Raw genomic sequence first — 26,093 nt, forward strand, 5'->3', positions numbered from 1 at the left:
TAGGATCTGGTCCTCTCTAGTATTCATTATGATCTAAAAGGCTAACCTGATCCCAGATCAGCACTAGGATCTGGTCCTCTCTAGTATTCATTATGATCTAAAAGGCTAACCTGATCCCAGATCAGCACTAGGATCTGGTCCTCTCTAGTATTCATTATGATCTAAAAGGCTAACCTGATCCCAGATCAGCACTAGGATCTGGTCCTCTCTAGTATTCATTATGATCTAAAAGGCTAACCTGATCCCAGATCAGCACTAGGATCTGGTCCTCTCTAGTATTCATTATGATCTAAAAGGCTAACCTGATCCCAGATCAGCACTAGGATCTGGTCCTCTCTAGTATTCATTATGATCTAAAAGGCTAACCAGATCCTAGATCAGCTCTCCTACTCTCATATACACTGCTCAAAAAAATAAAGGGAACACTTAAACAACACAATGTAACTCCAAGTCAATCACACTTCTGTGAAATCAAACTGTCCACTTAGGAAGCAACACTGATTGACAATACATTTCACATGCTGTTGTGCAAATGGAATAGACAACAGGTGGAAATTATAGGCAATTAGCAAGACACCCCCAATAAAGGAGTTGTTCTGCAGGTGGTGACCACAGACCACTTCTCAGTTCCTATGCTTCCTGGCTGATGTTTTGGTCACTTTTGAATGCTGGCGGTGCTTTCACTCTAGTGGTAGCATGAGACGGAGTCTACAACCCACACAAGTGGCTCAGGTAGTGCAGCTCATCCAGGATGGCACATCAATGCGAGCTGTGGCAAGAAGGTTTGCTGTGTCTGTCAGCGTAGTGTCCAGAGCATGGAGGCGCTACCAGGAGACAGGCCAGTACATCAGGAGACGTGGAGGAGGCCGAAGGAGGGCAACAACCCAGCAGCAGGACCGCTACCTCCGCCTTTGTGCAAGGAGGAGCAGGAGAAGCACTGCCAGAGCCCTGCAAAAATTTTTACATTTACATTTTAGTCATTTAGCAGACGCTCTTATCCAGAGCGACTTACAGTAGTGAATGCATACATTTCTTTTTTTTTTTTTTTTTGTGCTGGCCCCCCGTGGGAAACGAACCCACAACCCTGGCGTTGCACACACCATGCTCTACCAACTGAGCTACAGGGAAGGCCACAAATGTGCATGTGTCTGCTCAAACGGTCAGAAACAGACTCCATGAGGGTGGTATGAGGGCCCGACGTCCACAGGTGGGGGTTGTGCTTACAGCCCAACACCGTGCAGGACGTTTGGCATTTGCCAGAGAACACCAAGATTGGCAAATTCGCCACTGGCACCCTGTGCTCTTCACAGATGAAAGCCGGTTCACACTGAGCACGTGACAGACGTGACAGAGTCTGGAGACGCCGTGGAGAACGTTCTGCTGCCTGCAACATCCTCCAGCATGACCGGTTTGGCGGTGGGTCAGTCATGGTGTGGGGTGGCATTTCTTTGGGGGGCCGCACAGCCCTCCATGTGCTCGCCAGAGGTAGCCTGACTGCCATTAGGTACCGAGATGAGATCCTCAGACCCCTTGTGAAACCATATGCTGGTGCGGTTGGCCCTGGGTTCCTCCTAATGCAAGACAATGCTAGACCTCATGTGGCTGGAGTGTGTCAGCAGTTCCTGCAAGAGGAAGGTATTGATGCTATGGACTGGCCCGCCCGTTCCCCAGACCTGAATCCAATTGAGCACATCTGGGATATCATGTCTCGCTCCATCCACCAACGCCACGTTGCACCACAGACTGTCCAGGAGTTGGCGGATGCTTTAGTCCAGGTCTGGGAGGAGATCCCTCAGGAGACCATCCGCCACCTCATCAGGAGCATGCCCAGGCGTTGTAGGGAGGTCATACAGGCACGTGGAGGCCACACACACTACTGAGTCTCATTTTGACTTGTTTTAAGGACATTACATCAAAGTTGGATCAGCCTGTAGTGTGGTTTTCCACTTTAATTTTGAGTGTGACTCCAAATCCAGACCTCCATGGGTTGATAAATTGGATTTCCATTGATTATTTTTGTGTGATTTTGTTGTCAGCACATTCAACTATGTAAAGAAAAAAGTATTTAATAAGATTATTTCTTTCATTCAGATCTAGGATGTGTTGTTTAAGTGTTCCCTTTATTTTTTTGAGCAGTATATTTTGTGAATATGGGCGTTGATCTCTGTCATGTTATCTCAACCTTATTGTACTGGACACTGTGTCATTGGGAATCAGGTCAAATGAACGATTGGATGTAAATAAATAATACACTTTATTGATCCTCTGAGGGATTTGTTGATTGTTACTAATGGCAACAAATAGAACATAGTAGTGGTAGCAGTTGATGTTTTTCTTCAATGACACAAAACCCCAAAGCAAATCAGGAGGAGAAAAATCGATTTATTTGAGAAGGACAAATCATAGATGTTATGCTGGGAGGTAGATGTTCAGTCTCCCCTGTCCTCAGCTTTTCTCCACAGAACAAAGAAACAGGATGCCACGTATAACCCCCCCCACCCTAGCTTGGGGTTGACCAATCAGAAGTCCTTGCAGTACAACTGGAATGGCCAAATAACAAGTATCCTGCTCCAGACTCAATATACAGAACGTAGCACACGTAGCTCTGAGTTCAGGACTGACATTCCACAGAGCTGTTGAACTGAAAACCAACTCCTATTTACATTGACAATTCCCTATTGACCATTAGTACTCTATTTAGTTTTTAGTACGCTCGTCCTCTCATCCTCTGCGTTGTGTATTTATCTTCAAAATATTCTTATAATAGCTTTTATCAAACACACACAAATAAAAGGAGTGTGTGTGATTGTGTATGATGGTGTTCTCTGTTAGTGTGGTCTTCCAGTCGGAGCTGGTGGGAGAGTTCTGGTACCAGCTGGACCTGCTGGCCCAACCTCCTGTCCTCACCACCTTACCACAGAGCAGCTGTGAACTGGGGAAGTATGTACACACACACACACACACACACACACACACACACACACACACACACACACACACACACACACACACACACACACACACACACACACACACACACACACACACACACACACACACACACACACACACACAGACATAACCCCACCTAAACTATTTGTTTTCTCAGGTGGACCAGGCTGTACATCCCACTGGTCAACCCCACAGACGAGACACTGGAGCTGGGCACGGTCAACAGCAACCCTCGCAACTTTACCCTGGAGCTGGACACCAGCAGACCAGTTAGTACACACATATACACACACACACATCATGTGTGTCCCTTTCTATTCCGTAAAAAATATATTAATATATATATTTTTTTTTAAAGAGTAATTCATAGTTTATCCATTTCCACCATCAAGGCGGTCGTAGCCTCCAATATTGTGTAAATGATGTCTACACTTCTGAGTGGCTAGTTCTCTAAGTGGTGACGTCATAGGGGTGACAGAGTACAGCTGCTCTGAGCATCCTCTCTCGCTCTCTCTCTCTCTCTCTCTCTCTCTCTCTCTCTCTCTCTCTCTCTCTCTCTCTCTCTCTCTCTCTCTCGCTCTCTCTCGCTCTCTCTCTCTCTCGCTCTCTCGCTCTCTCTCTTGCTCTCTCTCTGCTGCTTCTCACTTTTTAGGAGAAATGATCTGTTTGTCTCTCAGGCTTGTGTTTGGTTGCCTAGCAGCATAATGGCTAATGAAGAACATTCTGTAGATGAAGACTGATTGCTTCCTGAATAGTGTCTTCCTATTATTAGCAACCAATGTTCAGTAGTTTTTCAGGTACACTACACCTTATATAAAGGATGTATAGTGCCAGTTATGAGATCAGTTGTAATTAGAGTAGAACATACACTATAAAATATGGACTTGTTTATTTGCTGTCTAAACTGTGTGTGTGTGTATGTGTGTGTGTGTGTGTGTGTGTGTGTGTGTGTGTGTGTGTGTGTGTGTGTGTGTGTGTGTGTGTGTGTGTGTGTGTGTGTGTGTGTGTGTGTGTGTTCCTGTCTATGTCTACCTGTCTATCTTTCCAGCTCATCATAGCACCACACTCATCCACCCAGGTTCCTGTTCGTTTCAGACCATCAACCATCGGAGCTAGAAACCACACAGCCAAGATCTCCTTCACCTGTTCTCAGGTAAACCAACCTGTATAACCCTAAACCACCTGTCTAACCCTAAAACACCTGTCTAACCCTAAACCACCTGTCTAACCCTAAACCACCTGTCTAACCCTAAACCATCTGTCTAACCCTAAACCAACCTGTCTAACCCTAAACCACCTGTCTAACCCTAAACCATCTGTCTAACCCTAAACCACCTGTCTAACCCTAAACCATCTGTCTAACCCTAAACCACCTGTCTAACCCTAAACCATCTGTCTAACCCTAAACCACCTGTCTAACCCTAAACCACCTGTCTAACTCTAAACCACCTGTCTAACCCTAAACCACCTGTCTAACCCTAAACCATCTGTCCTAGGAAGACATAGGAATAGAATAAGCTGGATAGGTATAAACAGTGTAGTAGTGGATCTGAAGGGTCTGGATAGGTATAAACAGTGTAGTAGTGGATCTGAAGGGTCTGGATAGGTGTAAACAGTGTAGTAGTGGATCTGAAGGGTCTGGATAGGTATAAACAGTGTAGTAGTGGATCTGAAGGGTCTGGATAGGTATAAACAGTGTAGTAGTGTATCTGAAGGGTCTGGATAGGTATAAACAGTGTAGTGGGGGATCTGAAGGGTCTGGATAGGTATAAACAGTGTAGTGGGGGGATCTGAAGGGTCTGGATAGGTATAAACAGTGTAGTAGTGGATCTGAAGGGTCTGGATAGGTATAAACAGTATAGTGGTGTATCTGAAGGGTCTGGATAGGTATAAACAGTGTAGTGGTGGATCTGAAAGGTCTGGATAGGTATAAACAGTGTAGTAGTAGATCTGAAGGGTCTGGATAGGTATAAACAGTGTAGTGGTGTATCTGAAGGGTCTGGATAGGTATAAACAGTGTAGTGGTGTATCTGAAGGGTCTGGATAGGTATAAACAGTGTAGTAGTGGATCTGAAGGGTCTGGATAGGTGTAAACAGTGTAGTAGTGGATCTGAAGGGGTCTGGATAGGTATAAACAGTGTAGTGGTGGATCTGAAGGGTCTGGATAGGTATAAACAGTGTAGTGGTGGATCTGAAGGGTCTGGATAGGTATAAACAGTGTAGTAGTGGATCTGAAGGGTCTGGATAGGTATAAACAGTGTAGTAGTGTATCTGAAGGGTCTGGATAGGTATAAACAGTGTAGTGGTGGATCTGAAGGGTCTGGACAGGTATAAACAGTGTAGTGGTGGATCTGAAGGGTCTGGACAGGTATAAACAGTGTAGTAGAGTATCTGAAGGGTCTGGATAGGTATAAACAGTGTAGTGGTGGATCTGAAGGGTCTGGATAGGTATAAACAGTGTAGTAGTGTATCTGAAGGGTCCTGATAGGTATAAACAGTGTAGTGGTGGATCTGAACGGTCTGGATAGGTATAAACAGTGTAGTAGTGGATCTGAAGGGTCTGGATAGGTATAAACAGTGTAGTGGGAAAGTTGGAGGGTAAGGGGAAGAGGGGAAGGTTTGGAGGGTAAGGGAAAGAGGTGAAGGGTTGGAGGGTAAGGGGAAGGGTTGGAGGGTAAGGGGAAGAGGTAGGAAGGGTTGGAGGGTAAGGGAAAGAGGGGAAGGGTTGGAGGGTAAGGGGAAGAGGTGAAGGGTTGGAGGGTAAGGGGAAGAGGGGAAGGGTTGGAGGGTAAGGGAAAGAGGTGAAGGGTTGGAGGGTAAGGGGAAGGGTTGGAGGGTAAGGGGAAGAGGTAGGAAGGGTTGGAGGGTAAGGGAAAGAGGGGAAGGGTTGGAGGGTAAGGGGAAGAGGTGAAGGGTTGGAGGGTAAGGGGAAGAGGGGAAGGGTTGGAGGGTAAGGGAAAGAGGTGAAGGGTTGGAGGGTAAGGGGAAGGGTTGGAGGGTAAGGGGAAGAGGTGAAGGGGTGGAGGGTAAGGGGAAGAGGTAGGAAGGGTTGGAGGGTAAGGGGAAGAGGGGAAGGGTTGGAGGGTAAGGGAAAGAGGTGAAGATTTGGAGGGTAAGGGGAAGGGTTGGAGGGTAAGGGGAAGAGGTAGGAAGGGTTGGAGGGTAAGGGGAAGAGGTAGGAAGGGTTGGAGGGTAAGGGGAAGAGGAAGAGGTAGGAAGGCTTGGAGGGTAAGGGGCGAGGGGAAGGGTTGGGGGAAAGGGGAAGAGGAAGGAAGGGTTGGAGGGTAAGGGGAAGAGGGGAAGGGTTGGAGGGTAAGGGGAAGAGGGGAAGGGTTGTAGGGTAAGGTGAAAGAGGTAGGAAGGGTTGGAGGGTAAGGGGAAGAGGGGAAGGGTTGGAGGGTAAGGGGAAGGGTTGGAGGGTATGGGGAAGAGGGGAAGGGTTGGAGGGTAAGGGAAAGAGGAAGAGGTAGGAAGGCTTGGAGGGTAAGGGGCGAGGGGAAGGGTTGGGGGAAAGGGGAAGAGGAAGAGGTAGGAAGGGTTGGAGGGTAAGGGGAAGAGGTGAAGGGTTGGAGGGTAAGGGGAAGTGGTGAAGGGTTGGAGTGTAAGGGGAAGAGGTGAAGGGTTAGAGTGTAAGGGGAAGAGGTGAAGGGTTAGAGTGTAAGGGGAAGAGGTGAAGGGTTAGAGGGTAAGGGGAAGAGGTGAAGGGTTAGAGGGTAAGAGGAAGAGGTTGGAAGGGTTGGAGGGGAAGGAAAGGGGAAGAGGTGAAGGGTTAGAGGGTAAGGGGAAGAGGTTGGAAGGGTTGGAGGGGGAGGGGAAGAGGTAGGAAGGGTTAGAGTGTAAGGGGAAGAGGTGAAGGGTTGGAGTATAAGGGGAAGAGGTGAAGGGTTAGAGGGTAAGGGGAAGAGGTGAAGGGTTGGAGGGGAAGGGGAAGAGGTTGGAAGGGTTAGAGTGTAAGGGGAAGAGGTGAAGGGTTAGAGTGTAAGGGGAAGAGGTTGGAAGGGTTAGAGGGTAAGGGGAAGAGGTGAAGGGTTGGAGTGTAAGGGGAAGAGGTTGGAAGGGTTAGAGGGTAAGGGGAAGAGGTGAAGGGTTGGAGTGTAAGGGGAAGAGGTAGGAAGGGTTAGAGGGTAAGGGAAAGAGGTGAAGGGTTGGAGGGTAAGAGGAAGAGGTAGGAAGGGTTAGAGGGTAAGGGGAAGAGGTGAAGGGTTAGAGGGTAAGGGGAAGAGGTTGGAAGGGTTGGAGGGGGAGGGGAAGAGGTAGGAAGGGTTAGAGTGTAAGGGGAAGAGGTGAAGGGTTGGAGTATAAGGGGAAGAGGTGAAGGGTTGGAGGGGAAGGGGAAGAGGTTGGAAGGGGTTAGAGTGTAAGGGGAAGAGGTGAAGGGTTAGAGTGTAAGGGGAAGAGGTTGGAAGGGTTAGAGGGTAAGGGGAAGAGGTGAAGGGTTAGAGGGTAAGGGGAAGAGGTTGGAAGGGTTGGAGGGGGAGGGGAAGAGGTAGGAAGGGTTAGAGTGTAAGGGGAAGAGGTGAAGGGTTGGAGTATAAGGGGAAGAGGTGAAGGGTTGGAGGGGAAGGGGAAGAGGTTGGAAGGGTTAGAGTGTAAGGGGAAGAGGTGAAGGGTTAGAGTGTAAGGGGAAGAGGTTGGAAGGGTTAGAGGGTAAGGGGAAGAGGTGAAGGGTTGGAGTGTAAGGGGAAGAGGTAGGAAGGGTTAGAGGGTAAGGGGAAGAGGTAGGAAGGGTTAGAGGGTAAGGGGAAGAGGTAGGAAGGGTTAGAGGGTAAGGGGAAGAGGTAGGAAGGGTTAGAGGGTAAGGGGAAGAGGTGAAGGGTTAGAGGGTAAGGGGAAGAGGTTGGAAGGGTTAGAGTGTAAGGGGAAGAGGTGAAGGGTTGGAGTGTAAGGGGAAGAGGTGAAGGGTTGGAGGGTAAGGGGAAGAGGTGAAGGGTTGGAGTGTAAGGGGAAGAGGTGAAGGGTTAGAGGGTAAGGGGAAGAGGTTGGAAGGGTTGGAGGGGGAGGGGAAGAGGTAGGAAGGGTTAGAGTGTAAGGGGAAGAGGTGAAGGGTTGGAGTGTAAGGGGAAGAGGTGAAGGGTTAGAGGGTAAGGGGAAGAGGTGAAGGGTTAGAGTGTAAGGGGAAGAGGTGAAGGGTTGGAGTGTAAGGGGAAGAGGTGAAGGGTTGGAGTGTAAGGGGAAGAGGTGAAGGGTTAGAGGGTAAGGGGAAGAGGTGAAGGGTTAGAGTGTAAGGGGAAGAGGTGAAGGGTTGGAGTGTAAGGGGAAGAGGTGAAGGGTTGGAGGGGAAGGAAAGGGGAAGAGGTGAAGGGTTGGAGTGTAAGGGGAAGAGGTTGGAAGGGTTGGAGGGGGAGGGGAAGAGCTAGGAAGTGAATTAGGACTGTGTGATACCAACAGTTGGATAAGGACGGACTCACAGTACAATGGTGTAAACAATGATTGTTGATGAACATTGCAAAGATTCATAAAACTCAATGACATTTTTCCACTGTCCATGGTTCTGAATTCTCTGCTATTTCCACACGTAACTAGGTAACCAAAATGTTATTTCTCCATCTGTCAGCTGACAATGATTTAGTTGTTGTTGTTGTTGTCCTCCCAGTTGAAGCACTGGAGCTTCCAGCTGTGTGGTGAAGGCCTGACCCCTGGCAGGATGGAGCCTCTGTCTGTAGCCTCCCCTGTGGGATCTCACTCCTCCATCATCCTCCCCTTTAGGAACCCTACTGAACACCCAGCCCTGCTGCACCTCACACTCACAGGTCAAACACACCCTGGACACACACTGAACACCCAGCCCTGCTGCACCTCACACTCACAGGTCAAACACACCCTGGACACACACTGAACACCCAGCCCTGCTGCACCTCACACTCACAGGTCAAACACACCCTGGACACACACTGGACACACCCTGGACACACACACTGGACACACACGCTGGACACACCCTGGACACACCCTGGACACACACACTGGACACACACCCTGGACACACCCTGGACACACACTGGACACACACCCTGGACACACACTGGACACACACACTGGACAAACACACTGGACAAACACACTGGACACACACACTGGACACACACACTGGACAAACACACTGGACAAACACACTGGACACACACACTGGACAAACACACTGGACACACACACTGGACACACACTGGACACACACACTGGACAAACACACTGGACAAACACACTGGACACACACACTGGACACACACACTGGACAAACACACTGGACACACACACACTGGACACACACTGGACACACACACACACACACACATTATGCATGTACAGACATAGTCATACCCCAGACACACATGGAAACAGTCCTAGTAGAGACATGACATGATGGTAGTAATGTTGCTGTTCAATCTCCTATCAGACGAGGAGCCCGGTCAGAAGAGATCAAGCCAGTCCTTCATATGTGAAAGGAAAGTGTTCTGCATCCCCCTCAAACAGACACAAGGTCAGTTGTTACACATCTCTGTGTCAAGCCTTACTTTAAAGGCATAGTTCCTCTGTTCTCCACAAGACAGTGTTAGCCTTCTGAGTTTCAGCTACATGTTAGATACACTAGTAAAGGGTGTCCCTCCCGTCCTCCATGTTGGCTCCAGGTGTGCATGTGTCTGCGGGGGCCAGTGTGGACATTCCTGTGGTGTTTGCCCCTGACTCCATGCAACTGCACCAGGCCTGGCTCCTGGTTCAGCTAGAGCCCCTCTTCATTCTCCCCCGCCTGGACACAGCACTCACCACGGCCCAGAGGGACAAGTCAGTACAGTGTGTGTATGTGTCTACACATGCGTGTGTGTGTAACAGGTGTTTCTCTGTGTACAGGTGTGTGGAGGTAGAGAAGGGCCGGGTGTGTTTGGTCTGCTGGGTCTACCCCATCCATGGCATCCCAGAGGCCCCTCCTAAACCCTCTCATCCAGCGGTGATAGAATGTGAGGCTCGCGGTCGAGTGGAGGAGAGAGTGGAGGTGTTGTTGACGGGATGTGTTCCTGGCTCCTCAGTCAGCAACACAGACATACCTCTCAGCAGTGCCCCCTCCTCAGTCAGCAACACAGACATACCTCTCAGCAGCGCCCCCTCCTCAGTCAGCAACACAGACATACCTCTCAGCAGTGCCCCCTCCTCAGTCAGCAACACAGACATACCACTCAGCAGCGCCCCCTCCTCAGTCAGCAACACAGACATACCTCTTCAGCAGTGCCCCCTCCTCAGTCAGCAACACAGACATACCTCTCAGCAGTGCCCCCTCCTCAGTCAGCAACACAGACATACCTCTCAGCAGTGCCCCCTCCTCAGTCAGCAACACAGACATACCTCTCAGCAGCGCCCCCTCCTCAGTCAGCAACACAGACATACCTCTCAGCAGCGCCCCCTCCTCAGTCAGCAACACAGACATACCTCTCAGCAGTGCCCCCTCCTCAGTCAGCAACACAGACATACCTCTCAGCAGTGCCCCCTCCTCAGTCAGCAACACAGACATACCTCTCAGCAGCGCCCCCTCCTCAGTCAGCAACACAGACATACCTCTCAGCAGTGCCCCCTCCTCAGTCAGCAACACAGACATACCTCTCAGCAGTGCCCCCTCCTCAGTCAGCAACACAGACATACCTCTCAGCAGCGCCCCCTCCTCAGTCAGCAACACAGACATACCTCTCAGCAGTGCCCCCTCCTCAGTCAGCAACACAGACATACCTCTCAGCAGTGCCCCCTCCTCAGTCAGCAACACAGACATACCTCTCAGCAGTGCCCCCTCCTCAGTCAGCAACACAGACATACCTCTCAGCAGCGCCCCCTCCTCAGTCAGCAACACAGACATACCTCTCAGCAGCGCCCCCTCCTCAGTCAGCAACACAGACATACCTCTCAGCAGCGCCCCCTCCTCAGTCAGCAACACAGACATACCTCTCAGCAGTGCCCCCTCCTCAGTCAGCAACACAGACATACCTCTCAGCAGTGCCCCCTCCTCAGTCAGCAACACAGACATACCTCTCAGCAGCGCCCCCTCCTCAGTCAGCAACACAGACATACCTCTCAGCAGTGCCCCCTCCTCAGTCAGCAACACAGACATACCTCTCAGCAGTGCCCCCTCCTCAGTCAGCAACACAGACATACCTCTCAGCAGTGCCCCCTCCTCAGTCAGCAACACAGACATACCTCTCAGCAGTGCCCCCTCCTCAGTCAGCAACACAGACATACCTCTCAGCAGCGCCCCCTCCTCAGTCAGCAACACAGACATACCTCTCAGCAGCGCCCCCTCCTCAGTCAGCAACACAGACATACCTCTCAGCAGCGCCCCCTCCTCAGTCAGCAACACAGACATACCTCTCAGCAGTGCCCCCTCCTCAGTCAGCAACACAGACATACCTCTCAGCAGTGCCCCCTCCTCAGTCAGCAACACAGACATACCTCTCAGCAGCGCCCCCTCCTCAGTCAGCAACACAGACATACCTCTCAGCAGTGCCCCCTCCTCAGTCAGCAACACAGACATACCTCTCAGCAGTGCCCCCTCCTCAGTCAGCAACACAGACATACCTCTCAGCAGCGCCCCCTCCTCAGTCAGCAACACAGACATACCTCTCAGCAGTGCCCCCTCCTCAGTCAGCAACACAGACATACCTCTCAGCAGTGCCCCCTCCTCAGTCAGCAACACAGACATACCTCTCAGCAGTGCCCCCTCCTCAGTCAGCAACACAGACATACCTCTCAGCAGCGCCCCCTCCTCAGTCAGCAACACAGACATACCTCTCAGCAGTGCCCCCTCCTCAGTCAGCAACACAGACATACCTCTCAGCAGCGCCCCCTCCTCAGTCAGCAACACAGACATACCTCTCAGCAGTGCCCCCTCCTCAGTCAGCAACACAGACATACCTCTCAGCAGCGCCCCCTCCTCAGTCAGCAACACAGACATACCTCTCAGCAGTGCCCCCTCCTCGGGAACCTCAGGTGAGATCACATCAACTTCACTGGAAGTTAGGTTTGAAGTGAGTGTGTGTTGCACGTCATTGTGTGTGTAGTTGTGCGTGGGCCTGTACCCTGAGAGTGTGTGATGTGATTATGTAGCTAATTGTAATGCATCATTTCTGTCTCAACAGAGCATATCCAAGGTAACTTAGTCAGCTTACAACGTTCACAGTGTTCGTTAGCATAAAAGGCTGGTTGAGTGAAGTCCACTTGTTCTTCATTCTCCTTGTAGGATGTGTCTAATCTCCTGACAACACACACCATATTGCTGTTTTGACAAAGTCAGGGTGGAGAGTGAGTGTGTGTGTCAAATCAAATACAATTGTATTTGTCACATGCTTGGTAAACAACAAGTGTAGACTAACAATGTTATACTTAAGCAATAAGGCCTGAGGGGTGTGGGATATGGTCAATATACCACGGCTAAGGGCTGTTCTTAGAAACATCGCAATGCAGAGTGCCTGGACACAGCCCTTAGCCGTGGTATATTGGCATATACCACAAACCCCCGAGGTACCTTATTGCTATTATAAACTGGTTATCAACGTAATTAGAGCAGTAAAAATACATGTCTTGTCATACCCGTGGTATACGGTCTGATATACCACGGCTGTCAGCCAATCAGCATTCAGGGCTGGAACCACCCAGTTTATAATTACTTACAGGTCCTTCCCAACAATACAGAGAGACAGAAAGAGAAATAATAGAAAGATAATAACACAAGATATAAATCCACAATGAGTAACAATAACTTGGCTGTATACGCAGAGTAACATTACCAAGTCAATGATAACTTGGCTATATACACAGAGTACCAGTACTGAGTCAATGATAACTTGGCTGTATACACAGAGTACCATTACCAAGTCAATGATAACTTGGCTGTATACACAGAGTAACATTACCAAGTCAATGATAACTTGGCTGTATACACAGAGTAACATTACCAAGTCAATGATAACTTGGCTGTATACGCAGAGTAACATTACCAAGTCAATGATAACTTGGCTGTATACACAGAGTACCAGTACTGAGTCAATGATAACTTGGCTGTATACGCAGAGTACCAGTACTGAGTCAATGATAACTTGGCTGTATACACAGAGTACCAGTACTGAGTCAATGATAACTTGGCTAGATACGCAGAGTAACATTACCAAGTCAATGATAACTTGGCTGTATACACAGAGTACCAGTACTGAGTCAATGATAACTTGGCTGTATACACAGAGTACCAGTACTGAGTCAATGATAACTTGGCTGTATACACAGAGTACCAGTACTGAGTCAATGATAACTTGGCTAGATACACTGAGTAACATTACCGAGTCGATGATAACTTGGCTATATACACAGAGTACCAGTACCGAGTCAATGATAACTTGGCTGTATACACAGAGTACCAGTACTGAGTCAATGATAACTTGGCTATATACACAGAGTACCAGTACTGAGTCAATGATAACTTGGCTGTATACACAGAGTACCAGTACCGAGTCAATGATAACTTGGCTGTATACACAGAGTACCAGTACTGAGTCAATGATAACTTGGCTGTATACACAGAGTACCAGTACTGAGTCAATGATAACTTGGCTGTATACACAGAGTACCAGTACTGAGTCAATGATAACTTGGCTGTATACACAGAGTACCAGTACCAGGGCAATGATAACTTAGCTGTATACACATGGAGGGAAGGAGGGAGGGAAAGGAGGGAAGGAGGGAAGGAGGGAGGGAAGGAGGAAAGGAGGAGGAAAGGAGGAGGGATGAGGGACAGAGGAGGGAAGGATGGAGGGAAGGAGGGAGGGATAGAGGGAAGGAGGGAGGGATAGAGGGAAGGAGGAGGGATAGAGGGAAGGAGGGAGGGAAGGAGGGAGGGAGGGGGATAAAACAGCAGCAGCTCATCACTGTGGATTAGTCATGCATTAACTGGAGAGTTTGGTGTGTGTGTGTGTGTGTGTGTGTGCGTGCGTGCGTGCGTGCGTGCGTGTCCATCTATGTGTTAGCAGCAGGCGTCAGGCTGGCTCTAGAAGACTTTCTATGTGAGGTGTGTTATAACAGTGATGCTGAGCAGTCCCAGCTGGAGGGCTGGTTAACCCTGTCTCTACTGACCTGTCTCTCCTGACCTGTCTCTACTGACCTGTCACAGAGACCCCCACTCTGGCATCGTCTCTCTCACTGTCAACCTCATCTTCACCCCTTACAAACCTCGCAGGTAACGGACATACATCACACAAACACACGCATATCACACACACACACCAGCACTGGCTCTCAGCTCTGCACCTTCTAGAAATCCAGGTAGCAGACTAACATCTGATAAAGTGCATTAGTTATAAATAATTACTCTTCAGAGACTGTATCTATTTGTGTTCCCCTCCCCTCTCCCCTCCCCCTCTCCTCCTCCCTCTCTCCTCCTCTACCTTCCTCCTCTACCTTCCTCCTCCCCCTCTCCCCTCCACTCCCCTATCCTCTTCCCCTCGTCCTGTCCTGTCCTGTCCTGTCCTGTCCTCTCCTGTCCTCTCCTCTCCTCTCTTCTACCCTCCTCTCCTCTCTTCTCCCCTCCTCTCCTCTCTTCTCCCATCCCCTCCTCTCCTCCTCTCCCTAGGTGTTCAGCTGTGCTGGCTGTTCAGTGTTTGACAGGTGGGCTCTGGAAGTTTCCCATCAGCCTCATCTCCACCGAGCCGCAGGTTGATGATGTCATCACCATTAACGCTGCAGGGCTACACAAGACCTCTGCTGTGGGCTTCAGACTGACCAGCCAGACCAGGTCAAGCTGAGTGTGTTTCTCTGACCCTTACCCTCTGACCCTTACCCTATCTATGTGTGTGTGTTTCTCTGATCCTTACCCTATCTATGTGTGTGTGTGTTTCTCTGACCCTTACCCTATCTATGTGTGTGTGTTTCTCTGACCCTTACCCTATCTATGTGTGTGTGTGTTTCTCTGACCCTTACCCTATCTATGTGTGTGTGTGTTTCTCTGATCCTTACCCTATCTATGTGTGTGTGTGTTTCTCTGACCCTTACCCTATCTATGTGTGTGTGTTTCTCTGACCCTTACCCTATCTATGTGTGTGTGTGTTTCTCTGACCCTTACCCTATCTATGTGTGTGTGTGTTTCTCTGACCCTTACCCTATCTATGTGTGTGTGTGTTTCTCTGACCCTTACCCTATCTATGTGTGTGTGTTTCTCTGATCCTTACCCTATCTATGTGTGTGTGTGTTTCTCTGACCCTTACCCTATCTATGTGTGTGTGTTTCTCTGACCCTTACCCTATCTATGTTTGTGTGTGTTTCTCTGACCCTTACCCTATCTATGTGTGTGTGTATTCCTGCATGTCTATGTGGCAGGTACCCAGAGCCGTTCACAGCAGGGTTCCTGCCAGGTGGGGGCAGTGAGTTCCAGGTGTGTCCCTCCTCAGGTGAGCTCCTCCCAGTGGGGTCAGCTGGTACCATCCTCACCGTCTCCTTCACCCCCTCCATGTACAGCAAGAGACACCACGCTACTCTGCTGGTCCAGGTATGTCTACTAGAGACACCACGCTACTCTACTGGTCCAGGTATGTCTACTAGAGACACCACGCTACTCTGCTGGTCCAGGTATGTCTACTAGAGACACCACGCTACTCTGCTGGTCCAGGTATGTCTACTAGAGACACCACGCTACTCTGCTGGTCCAGGTATGTCTGGCAAGAGACACCACGCTACTCTGCTGGTCCAGGTATGTCTACTAGAGACACCACGCTACTCTGCTGGTCCAGGTATGTCTACTAGAGACACCACGCTACTCTGCTGGTCCAGGTATGTCTGGCTAGAGACACCACGCTACTCTGCTGGTCCAGGTATGTCTGGCTAGAGACACCACGCTACTCTGCTGGTCCAGGTATGTCTGGCTAGAGACACCACGCTACTCTGCTGGTCCAGGTATGTCTGGCTAGAGACACCACGCTACTCTGCTGGTCCAGGTATGTCTACTAGAGACACCACGCTACTCTGCTGGTCCAGGTATGTCTACTAGAGACACCACGCTACTCTGCTGGTCCAGGTATGTCTACTAGAGACACTACGCTACTCTGCCGGTCCAGGTATGTCAACTAGAGACACCACGCTACTCTGCTGGTCCAGGTATGTCTGGCTAGAGACACCACGCTACTCTGCTGGTCCAGGTATGTCTACTAGAGACACCACGCTACTCTGCTGGTCCAGGTATGTCTACTAGAGACACCACGCTACTCTGCTGGTCCAGGTATGTCTACTAGAGACACCACGCTACTCTGCTGGTCCAGGTATGTCTGGCTAGAGACACCACGCTACTCTGCTGGTCCAGGTATGTCTACTAGAGACACCACGCTACTCTGCTGGTCCAGGTATGTCTGGCTAGAGACACCACGCTACTCTGCTGGTCCAGGTATGTCTGGCTAGAGACACCACGCTACTCTGCTGGTCCAGGTATGTCTACTAGAGACACCACGCTACTCTGCTGGTCCAGGTATGTCTAGCTAGAGACACCACGCTACTCTGCTGGTCCAGGTATGTCTACTAGAGACACCACGCTACTCTGCTGGTCCAGGTATGTCTACTAGAGACACCACGCTACTCTGCTGGTCCAGGTATGTCTACTAGAGACACCACGCTACTCTGCTGGTCCAGGTATGTCTACTAGAGACACCACGCTACTCTGCTGGTCCAGGTATGTCTACTAGAGACACCACGCTACTCTGCTGGTCCAGGTATGTCTACTAGAGACACCACGCTACTCTGCTGGTCCAGGTATGTCTACTAGAGACACCACGCTACTCTGCTGGTCCAGGTATGTCTACTAGAGACACCACGCTACTCTGCTGGTCCAGGTATGTCTACTAGAGACACCACGCTACTCTGCTGGTCCAGGTATGTCTACTAGAGACACCACGCTACTCTGCTGGTCCAGGTATGTCTTGCTAGAGACACCACGCTACTCTGCTGGTCCAGGTATGTCTACTAGAGACACCACGCTACTCTGCTGGTCCAGGTATGTCTACTAGAGACACCACGCTACTCTGCTGGTCCAGGTCTAGAGACACCACGCTACTCTGCTGGTCCAGGTATGTCTACTAGAGACACCACGCTACTCTGCTGGTCCAGGTATGTCTACTAGAGACACCACGCTACTCTGCTGGTCCAGGTATGTCTACTAGAGACACCACGCTACTCTGCTGGTCCAGGTATGTCTGGCTAGAGACACCACGCTACTCTGCTGGTCCAGGTATGTCTACTAGAGACACCACGCTACTCTGCTGGTCCAGGTATGTCTACTAGAGACACCACGCTACTCTGCTGGTCCAGGTATGTCTACTAGAGACACCACGCTACTCTGCTGGTCCAGGTATGTCTACTAGAGACACCACGCTACTTGGTCCAGGTATGTCTACTAGAGACACCACGCTACTCTGCTGGTCCAGGTATGTCTACTAGAGACACCACGCTACTCTGCTGGTCCAGGTATGTCTACTAGAGACACCACGCTACTCTGCTGGTCCAGGTATGTCTACTAGAGACACCACGCTACTCTGCTGGTCCAGGTATGTCTGCTAGAGACACCACGCTACTCTGCTGGTCCAGGTATGTCTACTAGAGACACCACGCTACTCTGCTGGTCCAGGTATGTCTACTAGAGACACCACGCTACTCTGCTGGTCCAGGTATGTCTGGCTAGAGACACCACGCTACTCTGCTGGTCCAGGTATGTCTGGCTAGGGACACCACGCTACTCTGCTGGTCCAGGTATGTCTACTAGAGACACCACGCCACTCTGCTGGTCCAGGTATGTCTGGCTAGAGACACCACGCTACTCTGCTGGTCCAGGTATGTCTACTAGAGACACCACGCTACTCTGCTGGTCCAGGTATGTCTGGCTAGAGACACCACGCTACTCTGCTGGTCCAGGTATGTCTACTAGAGACACCACGCTACTTACTCTGCTGGTCCAGGTATGTCTACTAGAGACACCACGCTACTCTGCTGGTCCAGGTATGTCTACTAGAGACACCACGCTACTCTGCTGGTCCAGGTATGTCTACTAGAGACACCACGCTACTCTGCTGGTCCAGGTATGTCTACTAGAGACACCACGCTACTCTGCTGGTCCAGGTATGTCTACTAGAGACACCACGCTACTCTGCTGGTCCAGGTATGTCTACTAGAGACACCACGCTACTCTGCTGGTCCAGGTATGTCTGGCTAGAGACACCACGCTACTCTGCTGGTCCAGGTATGTCTACTAGAGACACCACGCTACTCTGCTGGTCCAGGTATGTCTGGCTAGAGACACCACGCTACTCTGCTGGTCCAGGTATGTCTACTAGAGACACCACGCTACTCTGCTGGTCCAGGTATGTCTACTAGAGACACCACGCTACTCTGCTGGTCCAGGTATGTCTACTAGAGACACCACGCTACTCTGCGGTCCAGGTATGTCTACTAGAGACACCACGCTACTCTGCTGGTCCAGGTATGTCTACTAGAGACACCACGCTACTCTGCTGGTCCAGGTATGTCTACTAGAGACACCACGCTACTCTGCTGGTCCAGGTATGTCTACTAGAGACACCACGCTACTCTGCTGGTCCAGGTATGTCTACTAGAGACACCACGCTACTCTGCTGGTCCAGGTATGTCTACTAGAGACACCACGCTACTCTGCTGGTCCAGGTATGTCTACTAGAGACACCACGCTACTCTGCTGGTCCAGGTATGTCTGGCTAGAGAACACCACGCTACTCTGCTGGTCCAGGTATGTCTACTAGAGACACCACGCTACTCTGCTGGTCCAGGTATGTCTAGCTAGAGACACCACGCTACTCTGCTGGTCCAGGTATGTCTACTAGAGACACCACGCTACTCTGCTGGTCCAGGTATGTCTGGCTAGAGACACCACGCTACTCTGCTGGTCCAGGTATGTCTACTAGAGACACCACGCTACTCTGCTGGTCCAGGTATGTCTACTAGAGACACCACGCTACTCTGCTGGTCCAGGTATGTCTACTAGAGACACCACGCTACTCTGCTGGTCCAGGTATGTCTGGCTAGAGACACCACGCTACTCTGCTGGTCCAGGTATGTCTACTAGAGACGCCACGCTACTCTGCTGGTCCAGGTATGTCTACTAGAGACACCACGCTACTCTGCTGGTCCAGGTATGTCTACTAGAGACACCACGCTACTCTGCTGGTCCAGGTATGTCTGGCTAGAGACACCACGCTACTCTGCTGGTCCAGGTATGTCTACTAGAGACACCACGCTACTCTGCTGGTCCAGGTATGTCTACTAGAGACACCACGCTACTCTGCTGGTCCAGGTATGTCTACTAGAGACACCACGCTACTCTGCTGGTCCAGGTATGTCTGGCTAGAGACACCACGCTACTCTGCTGGTCCAGGTATGTCTACTAGAGACACCACGCTACTCTGCTGGTCCAGGTATGTCTACTAGAGACACCACGCTACTCTGCTGGTCCAGGTATGTCTACTAGAGACACCACGCTACTCTGCTGGCCCTGGTATGTCTACTAGAGACGCCACGCTACTCTGCTGGTCCAGGTATGTCTACTAGAGACACCACGCTACTCTGCTGGTCCAGGTATGTCTACTAGAGACACCACGCTACTCTGCTGGTCCAGGTATGTCTACTAGAGACACCACGCTACTCTGCTGGTCCAGGTATGTCTACTAGAGACACCACGCTACTCTGCTGGTCCAGGTATGTCTACTAGAGACACCACGCTACTCTGCTGGTCCAGGTATGTCTGGCTAGAGACACCACGCTACTCTGCTGGTCCAGGTATGTCTACTAGAGACACCACGCTACTCTGCTGGTCCAGGTATGTCTGGCTAGAGACACCACGCTACTCTGCTGGTCCAGGTATGTCTACTAGAGACACCACGCTACTCTGCTGGTCCAGGTATGTCTGGCTAGAGACACCACGCTACTCTGCTGGTCCAGGTATGTCTACTAGAGACACCACGCTACTCTGCTGGTCCAGGTATGTCTACTAGAGACACCACGCTACTCTGCTGGTCCAGGTATGTCTACTAGAGACACCACGCTACTCTGCTGGTCCAGGTATGTCTGGCTAGAGACACCACGCTACTCTGCTGGTCCAGGTATGTCTACTAGAGACACCACGCTACTCTGCTGGTCCAGGTATGTCTACTAGAGACACCACGCTACTCTGCTGGTCCAGGTATGTCTACTAGAGACACCACGCTACTCTGCTGGTCCAGGTATGTCTACTAGAGACACCACGCTACTCTGCTGGTCCAGGTATGTCTGGCTAGAAACACCACGCTACTCTGCTGGTCCAGGTATGTCTACTAGAGACACCACGCTACTCTGCTGGTCCAGGTATGTCTACTAGAGACACCACGCTACTCTGCTGGTCCAGGTATGTCTACTAGAGACACCACGCTACTCTGCTGGTCCAGGTATGTCTGGCTAGAGACACCACGCTACTCTGCTGGTCCAGGTATGTCTACTAGAGACACCACGCTACTCTGCTGGTCCAGGTATGTCTACTAGAGACACCACGCTACTCTGCTGGTCCAGGTATGTCTACTAGAGACACCACGCTACTCTGCTGGTCCAGGTATGTCTACTAGAGACACCACGCTACTCTGCTGGTCCAGGTATGTCTACTAGAGACACCACGCTACTCTGCTGGTCCAGGTATGTCTGCTAGAGACACCACGCTACTCTGCTGGTCCAGGTATGTCTACTAGAGACACCACGCTACTCTGCTGGTCCAGGTATGTCTACTAGAGACACCACGCTACTCTGCTGGTCCAGGTATGTCTGGCTAGAGACACCACGCTACTCTGCTGGTCCAGGTATGTCTACTAGAGACACCACGCTACTCTGCTGGTCCAGGTATGTCTACTAGAGACACCACGCTACTCTGCTGGTCCAGGTATGTCTGGCTAGAGACACCACGCTACTCTGCTGGTCCAGGTATGTCTACTAGAGACACCACGCTACTCTGCTGGTCCAGGTATGTCTGGCTAGTAACACACTATACTCTTAGGAACAAAAGGTGCTATTTAGAAGCTAAAAGGGCTCTTCCCATAGGAGAACCCTTTGAAGAACCCTTTTGGGTTCCATGTAGAAATAGGATTCTTACTACAGAGGGTTCTTTCTACCTCGAATCAAAAATGGTTCTACCTGGAACCAAAAAGGGTTCTCCTATGGGGAAAGCCGAAGAACCATTTTGGAACCCTTTTTTCTAAGAGTGTAGTGTAAGGATCAGAGCAACAGATATAGACACACACACCTCACTGATTGACAGCTGCTTGACCCTCCTGCAGACAGCAGACACACACACCTCACTGATTGACAGCTGCTTGTCCCTCCTGCAGACAGCAGACACACACACCTCACTGATTGACAGCTGCTTGTCCCTCCTGCAGACAGCAGACATGCAGTGGACGTATGAGGTGAAAGGAACCACGCCTGCTTACACCCCACCCCACTCTGCCTCCTCCAATGGGAACACCTCTTCCAGGGAACTCCCTCCCACTGATGTCCACCAGAGGAACTTTGTGTCCCGGAACCTTCATCTCCCAGCCATGGCTAACTCCTCCCCCATCAAACACAGAGCCTCCGCCTCGCAGATCAGATAGAGAGATCATTCTCACAGTACACACACACACACACACACACACACACACACACACACACACACACCACACACACACACACACACACACACACACATCCACCACAACCACACCCCATTCCTGTGTCATTGAAATGATCATACATGAAGATTGAATAATTCATTATAAGTGCCTGTACTTCACCTCATTGTCATCATTAGATTTATGTTGACCTCTGACCTCTGCAGGTAGCCTAGTGGTTAGAGCGTTGGGCTAGTAACCGAAAGGTTGCAAGTTCGAATCCCCAAGCTGACAAGATACAAATCTGTGGTTCTGCCCCTGAACAAGGCAGTTAACCCACTGTTCCTAGGTCGTCATTGAAAATAACAATTTATTCTTAACTGACTTGCCTAGTTAAATAAAGGTTAAATAAAATAAATATGGGCATTCTTTTATGCACTTGGCATTACTTTGGAGATTTTCTCTGTCTGTTCTCAAATGAGATGTGTGTGTTCATATGCATGTGGGGTGAAATCCGTCTTGTCATCCAGTGCAGTGAACCAGGGGTCTTTCTCTCACCCTGAATTCCAAGAAGGATTATCTCCTCTCTAATTTCTTAGCCTGTCATTTAGTCTTAACCGGATGAAATAACAAACTCTGGTTTAGAGACAGAGAGAGAGCGACATTATCTCATTTATTTAGGCAGCATTAATATTCACTTGTATTGATTATAACAGAGCGTAGGCTTGGATTAGGGAATAGATTGATCCTGGATCGAGATTAGAAGGAAAACAGCAAAGTCATTCTCTCAATAATAGACTTCAGCAGGAGACAATATGGAGTCACATTGACATCCCTTATGGATTAACACAAAACACTGTTTATGATTGCTGAGTGTAGGCTACTATATTTGTCTGTTGTAAAGTCAAAAGTGATGAACATCTGGAGATTCTGCACCCGAGACTGTCTCTGTCCATTATCACGTGGTACTGAACTCTACCTGAGACTGTCTCTGTCCATTATCACGTGGTACTGAACTCTACCTGAGACTGTCTCTGTCCATTATCACGCGGTACTGAACTCTACCTGAGACTGTCTCTGTCCATTATCACGCGGTACTGAACTCTACCTGAGACTGTCTCTGTCCATTATCACGCGGTACTGAACTCTACCTGAGACTGTCTCTGTCCATTATCACGCGGTACTGAACTCTACCTGAGACTGGTCTCTGTCCATTATCACGGGTACTGACTCTACCTGAGACTGTCTCTGTCCATTATCACGGGTACTGAACTCTACCTGAGACTGTCTCTGTCCATTATCACGCGGTACTGAACTCTACCTGAGACTGTCTCTGTCCATTATCACGGGTACTGAACTCTACCTGAGACTGTCTCTGTCCATTATCACGTGGTACTGAACTCTACCTGAGACTGTCTCTGCCTCCGGCGACTCTATCGACGCCGCCTCCGGGTACTGAACTCTACCTGAGACTGTCTCTGTCCATTATCACGTGGTACTGACCTCTACCTGAGACTGTCTCTGTCCATTATCACGTGGTACTGAACTCTACCTGAGACTGTCTCTGTCCATTATCACGTGGTACTGAACTCTACCTGAGACTGTCTCTGTCCATTATCATGTGGTACTGAACTCTACCTGAGACTGTCTCTGTCCATTATCACGTGGTACTGAACTCTACCTGAGCAGAGAAGGGCCTGCTGTTGAGATCACAAGAGCAAAGTGGATGGTACCAGTGTATGGCTCTAGCTGACAGCCAGACAGGATTCAGTTACAGACCTAGTTCAGCCTGCACTAAACCAGCAGGCTGAACAAGGTTAGAGGGAGCTCAGAGCGCAGAGTTCCGAGTGTGTATATCACCTGTGAGAGCGATTGGCCAATCACGGTCGGGCACACGCTCCCACCGAAGCAACTGTCTCGCTCTTTGATGTGAAATTTAATTAATGCTGCAAAGCCCCTCTCCTCTGAGTGAGTATCCCCTGCTGTAAATGATTGGGGAGGGAGCGGGAGAGAGACAGAAACAGAGACAGGGAGAGAGAGAGAGAGAGACACAGAGAGAGAGAAACAAGCAGCTCAACTTTAGAGATTTCATCCTTCTCAGTTGAGCTCTCTTCTGTCTCTCTGTCTCCATGCACTGATGGCTTCTGAAACCTATTTTCTCTTTATCATCATGGTCCCTGCCTCACTGAGAGATATCCCTGGCTGTGTGTGTGTGTGTGTGTGTGTGTGTGTGTGTGTGTGTGTGTGTGTGTGTGTGTGTGTGTGTGTGTGTGTGTGTGTGTGTGTGTGTGTGTTTAGGGTTAAAGTGGAACTGACAGCGTTCTAACTACTTTGCATATATGAAACAAACAGACAATCCTAATATCAGTCAAACATATTAAATTCACAGTTTATGCTACAAACCAACTTTATAAAAGGTTTTAAAAGTAGGTTCTATGTGACTCAACATTCCATGACGTACACTAAGGCATTGTTGGTAGAATAGATGGATGCAGTTCATGGCCTGATTAATATAATTTTTTAATAGTCCAGAAAATACTGCTATCAGGTTGTAAATCACAGCTGGCCTGGTACATTGTTTGCTGTCTCCACCCATTTGGGATGCACTGTTTCAGTTTCAATGACTCAATATTTTTGACAATAAGGAACTAATGTAACTAAGGCTGGGAATGTCAATACAATCAAACTAGCAAGGGCAATCATCACAAGTCAGTCATAACATGGCTAAAATGCTAGCATATCTATTTATGTAGCAAGCTAAAAGCACGGAGCCTAACGTTAGCTAGCTAGCTGCTAGGAGGGACGTCACGTCATTAGAGGAGTGGGTGAGTGACTTACTTTTTCCCCTCATATTGTTTTTCGGTGGCTACACAGCTAGAGATGCACGTGTCATTTGGTTAGCTAACAAGACATGTGAATTGCTTTTCTAGCTAGTTAGCTATGCTGAACGACTGTTATCCAGTTAGCATATCGGTTGCATTCGCAAATTCACTCTGGCTAGCTATACTCTAATTTCAGAGCACTCTTGTCTGAGTGTGTCACGTCCTGACCATAGAAAGCTGTTATTTTCTATGGTAGAGTAGGTCAGGGCGTGACAGTTTTTTTTCTAGTTTAGATTTTCTATGTTGTTATGTTCTAGTTTTTTATTTCTATGTTGGGCTTTTTTGGGATGATCTCCAATTAGAGGCAGCTGGTCATCGTTGTCTCTAATTGGAGATCATACTTAAGTAGTTGTTTTTCCCACCTGGGTTTGTGAGAGATTGTTTTGAGTTAGTGTATGTTGCACCTCTTCATCACGGTTTGTTGTTTTTGTTCTTTAGTTTATTTTTATGTATTGCATAGTTTCACAGTTTAATAACGAAAATGTGGAACGATACACACGCTGCGCTTTGGTCCGCTCCTTCATCATACGACAACCGTGACAGAGTGATCCAGAGTGCAGAATAACTGATGAATTTACAAACGTGCAACACCCGCTGAATATAACCGGTGTCAGTAAATGTCGGCAAAAAAAGTACTAGTCAAGAATGTTCTAGATAACATGTAAACAGGCTAACCAGCTCTGCTATGGAGAGTAAAATGGTCAGTGAGGTGTTCTCTCATTTTGTGTCTGGAAGTAGGTAGGTAGCAAGCTAGCCAACTTTAGTCAGTAAGCTTGGGTGCTTGGTTGGGACAAGCATGCATTGGCAGGCAAGCTGCAGAAGGACGGGCAGGCTATTCCCCATCGTTTATCATTGGAATGTTTACGATCAACTAGCTGAAAAGGTTTGAGAGGGTTTATCTAATGATCTTTCATTCGATTTTAGCTAATCTTGCTCTGGCTAGCATTAGTGGTTGATGTTGTTGTTATTGATGTGCCCGCCACTAATATTGGTACCCTTGGTAAATATGAGCAAAACGGGCTGTGAAAAAAATGTCTTTGCTGTTTATCCTCTTCTCTGAAACGTGTGCCACAATTATTAAAATCTAACTGACGTATATTCCCATTCATATTTTATGTTTTTAAGTTGATTGAGTGATTAGGAACACTTAAGTGGTAAGCCAAGACTTCCTGTTTCACTGGGGTATAAATATGAATTGGGTTTTCATAAGGTTAGAGCCCTGCTCAATCAGTGGCCCGCCCCTGTGAAGAGACATGGGTTATAAACAATGAAACACACCCTTCTCCCCTCCACTATATAAGCCAGTGACGAAAATGTAACCAGCCTGTTCCGGGTACGTGAGGTCTGCAGCCTCTGCGTTAAAAGGAACTAACATGTCAAGTACAGAACTAAGCCAACCTCAGCGTGAGCTTTGGTTGTGAATGGTATGAACTTTGAACTCTTATTCACTACAGAAGTGATACTTCCTAGCCTTTGAGTTAGCAGTGGCCGCTGTAAACGTGGGCTAGGAAAGGACGTACGACGTATGCAGTCTAACACACAACGAAGATACTACAACATATCCAATTTACCACCAGAGACATTCTTCCGAGGACAGGAAGATCTCTGTTGGCCATTACAGAGA

At 49.3% G+C, this 26,093-nt stretch overlaps 1 protein-coding gene and 1 long non-coding RNA gene across 2 annotated transcripts; both read left to right on the top strand.

Moving 5' to 3' along the window:
- Positions 1-2,495: 2,495 nt before the first annotated feature.
- LOC145861380 (cilia- and flagella-associated protein 47) lies at positions 2,496-10,055 on the top strand. Its single transcript, XM_082963697.1, has 5 exons — positions 2,496-2,940; positions 3,110-3,221; positions 4,001-4,105; positions 8,546-8,702; positions 9,347-10,055. The coding sequence occupies exons 1-5, from the start codon at positions 2,813-2,815 to the stop codon at positions 9,475-9,477; spliced, it is 633 nt and encodes a 210-aa protein (XP_082819823.1). The 5' UTR covers positions 2,496-2,812; the 3' UTR covers positions 9,478-10,055.
- Positions 10,056-14,549: 4,494 nt separating this feature from the next.
- LOC145861381 (uncharacterized) lies at positions 14,550-22,007 on the top strand. Its single transcript, XR_014381142.1, has 3 exons — positions 14,550-14,707; positions 15,289-15,457; positions 21,378-22,007. It is a non-coding gene; the product is annotated as an uncharacterized LOC145861381 (long non-coding RNA).
- The last annotated feature ends 4,086 nt before the right edge of the window (positions 22,008-26,093 follow it).

The sequence above is a fragment of the Salmo salar genome, chromosome 17 (assembly GCF_965601325.2).
Source record: "Salmo salar chromosome 17, fSalSal1, whole genome shotgun sequence".
NCBI classification, from domain to species: domain Eukaryota; kingdom Metazoa; phylum Chordata; class Actinopteri; order Salmoniformes; family Salmonidae; genus Salmo; species Salmo salar.

Coding starts and splice junctions, on each gene's coding strand:
- LOC145861380 (XM_082963697.1), top strand. CDS start 2,813: ATGATGGTGTTCTCTGTTAGTGTGGTCTTCCAGTCGGAGCTGGTGGGA. Junction 3,222..4,000: donor AGCTGGACACCAGCAGACCA/GTTAGTACACAC, acceptor CTATCTTTCCAG/CTCATCATAGCACCACACTC. Junction 8,703..9,346: donor GCTGCACCTCACACTCACAG/GTCAAACACACC, acceptor ATCTCCTATCAG/ACGAGGAGCCCGGTCAGAAG.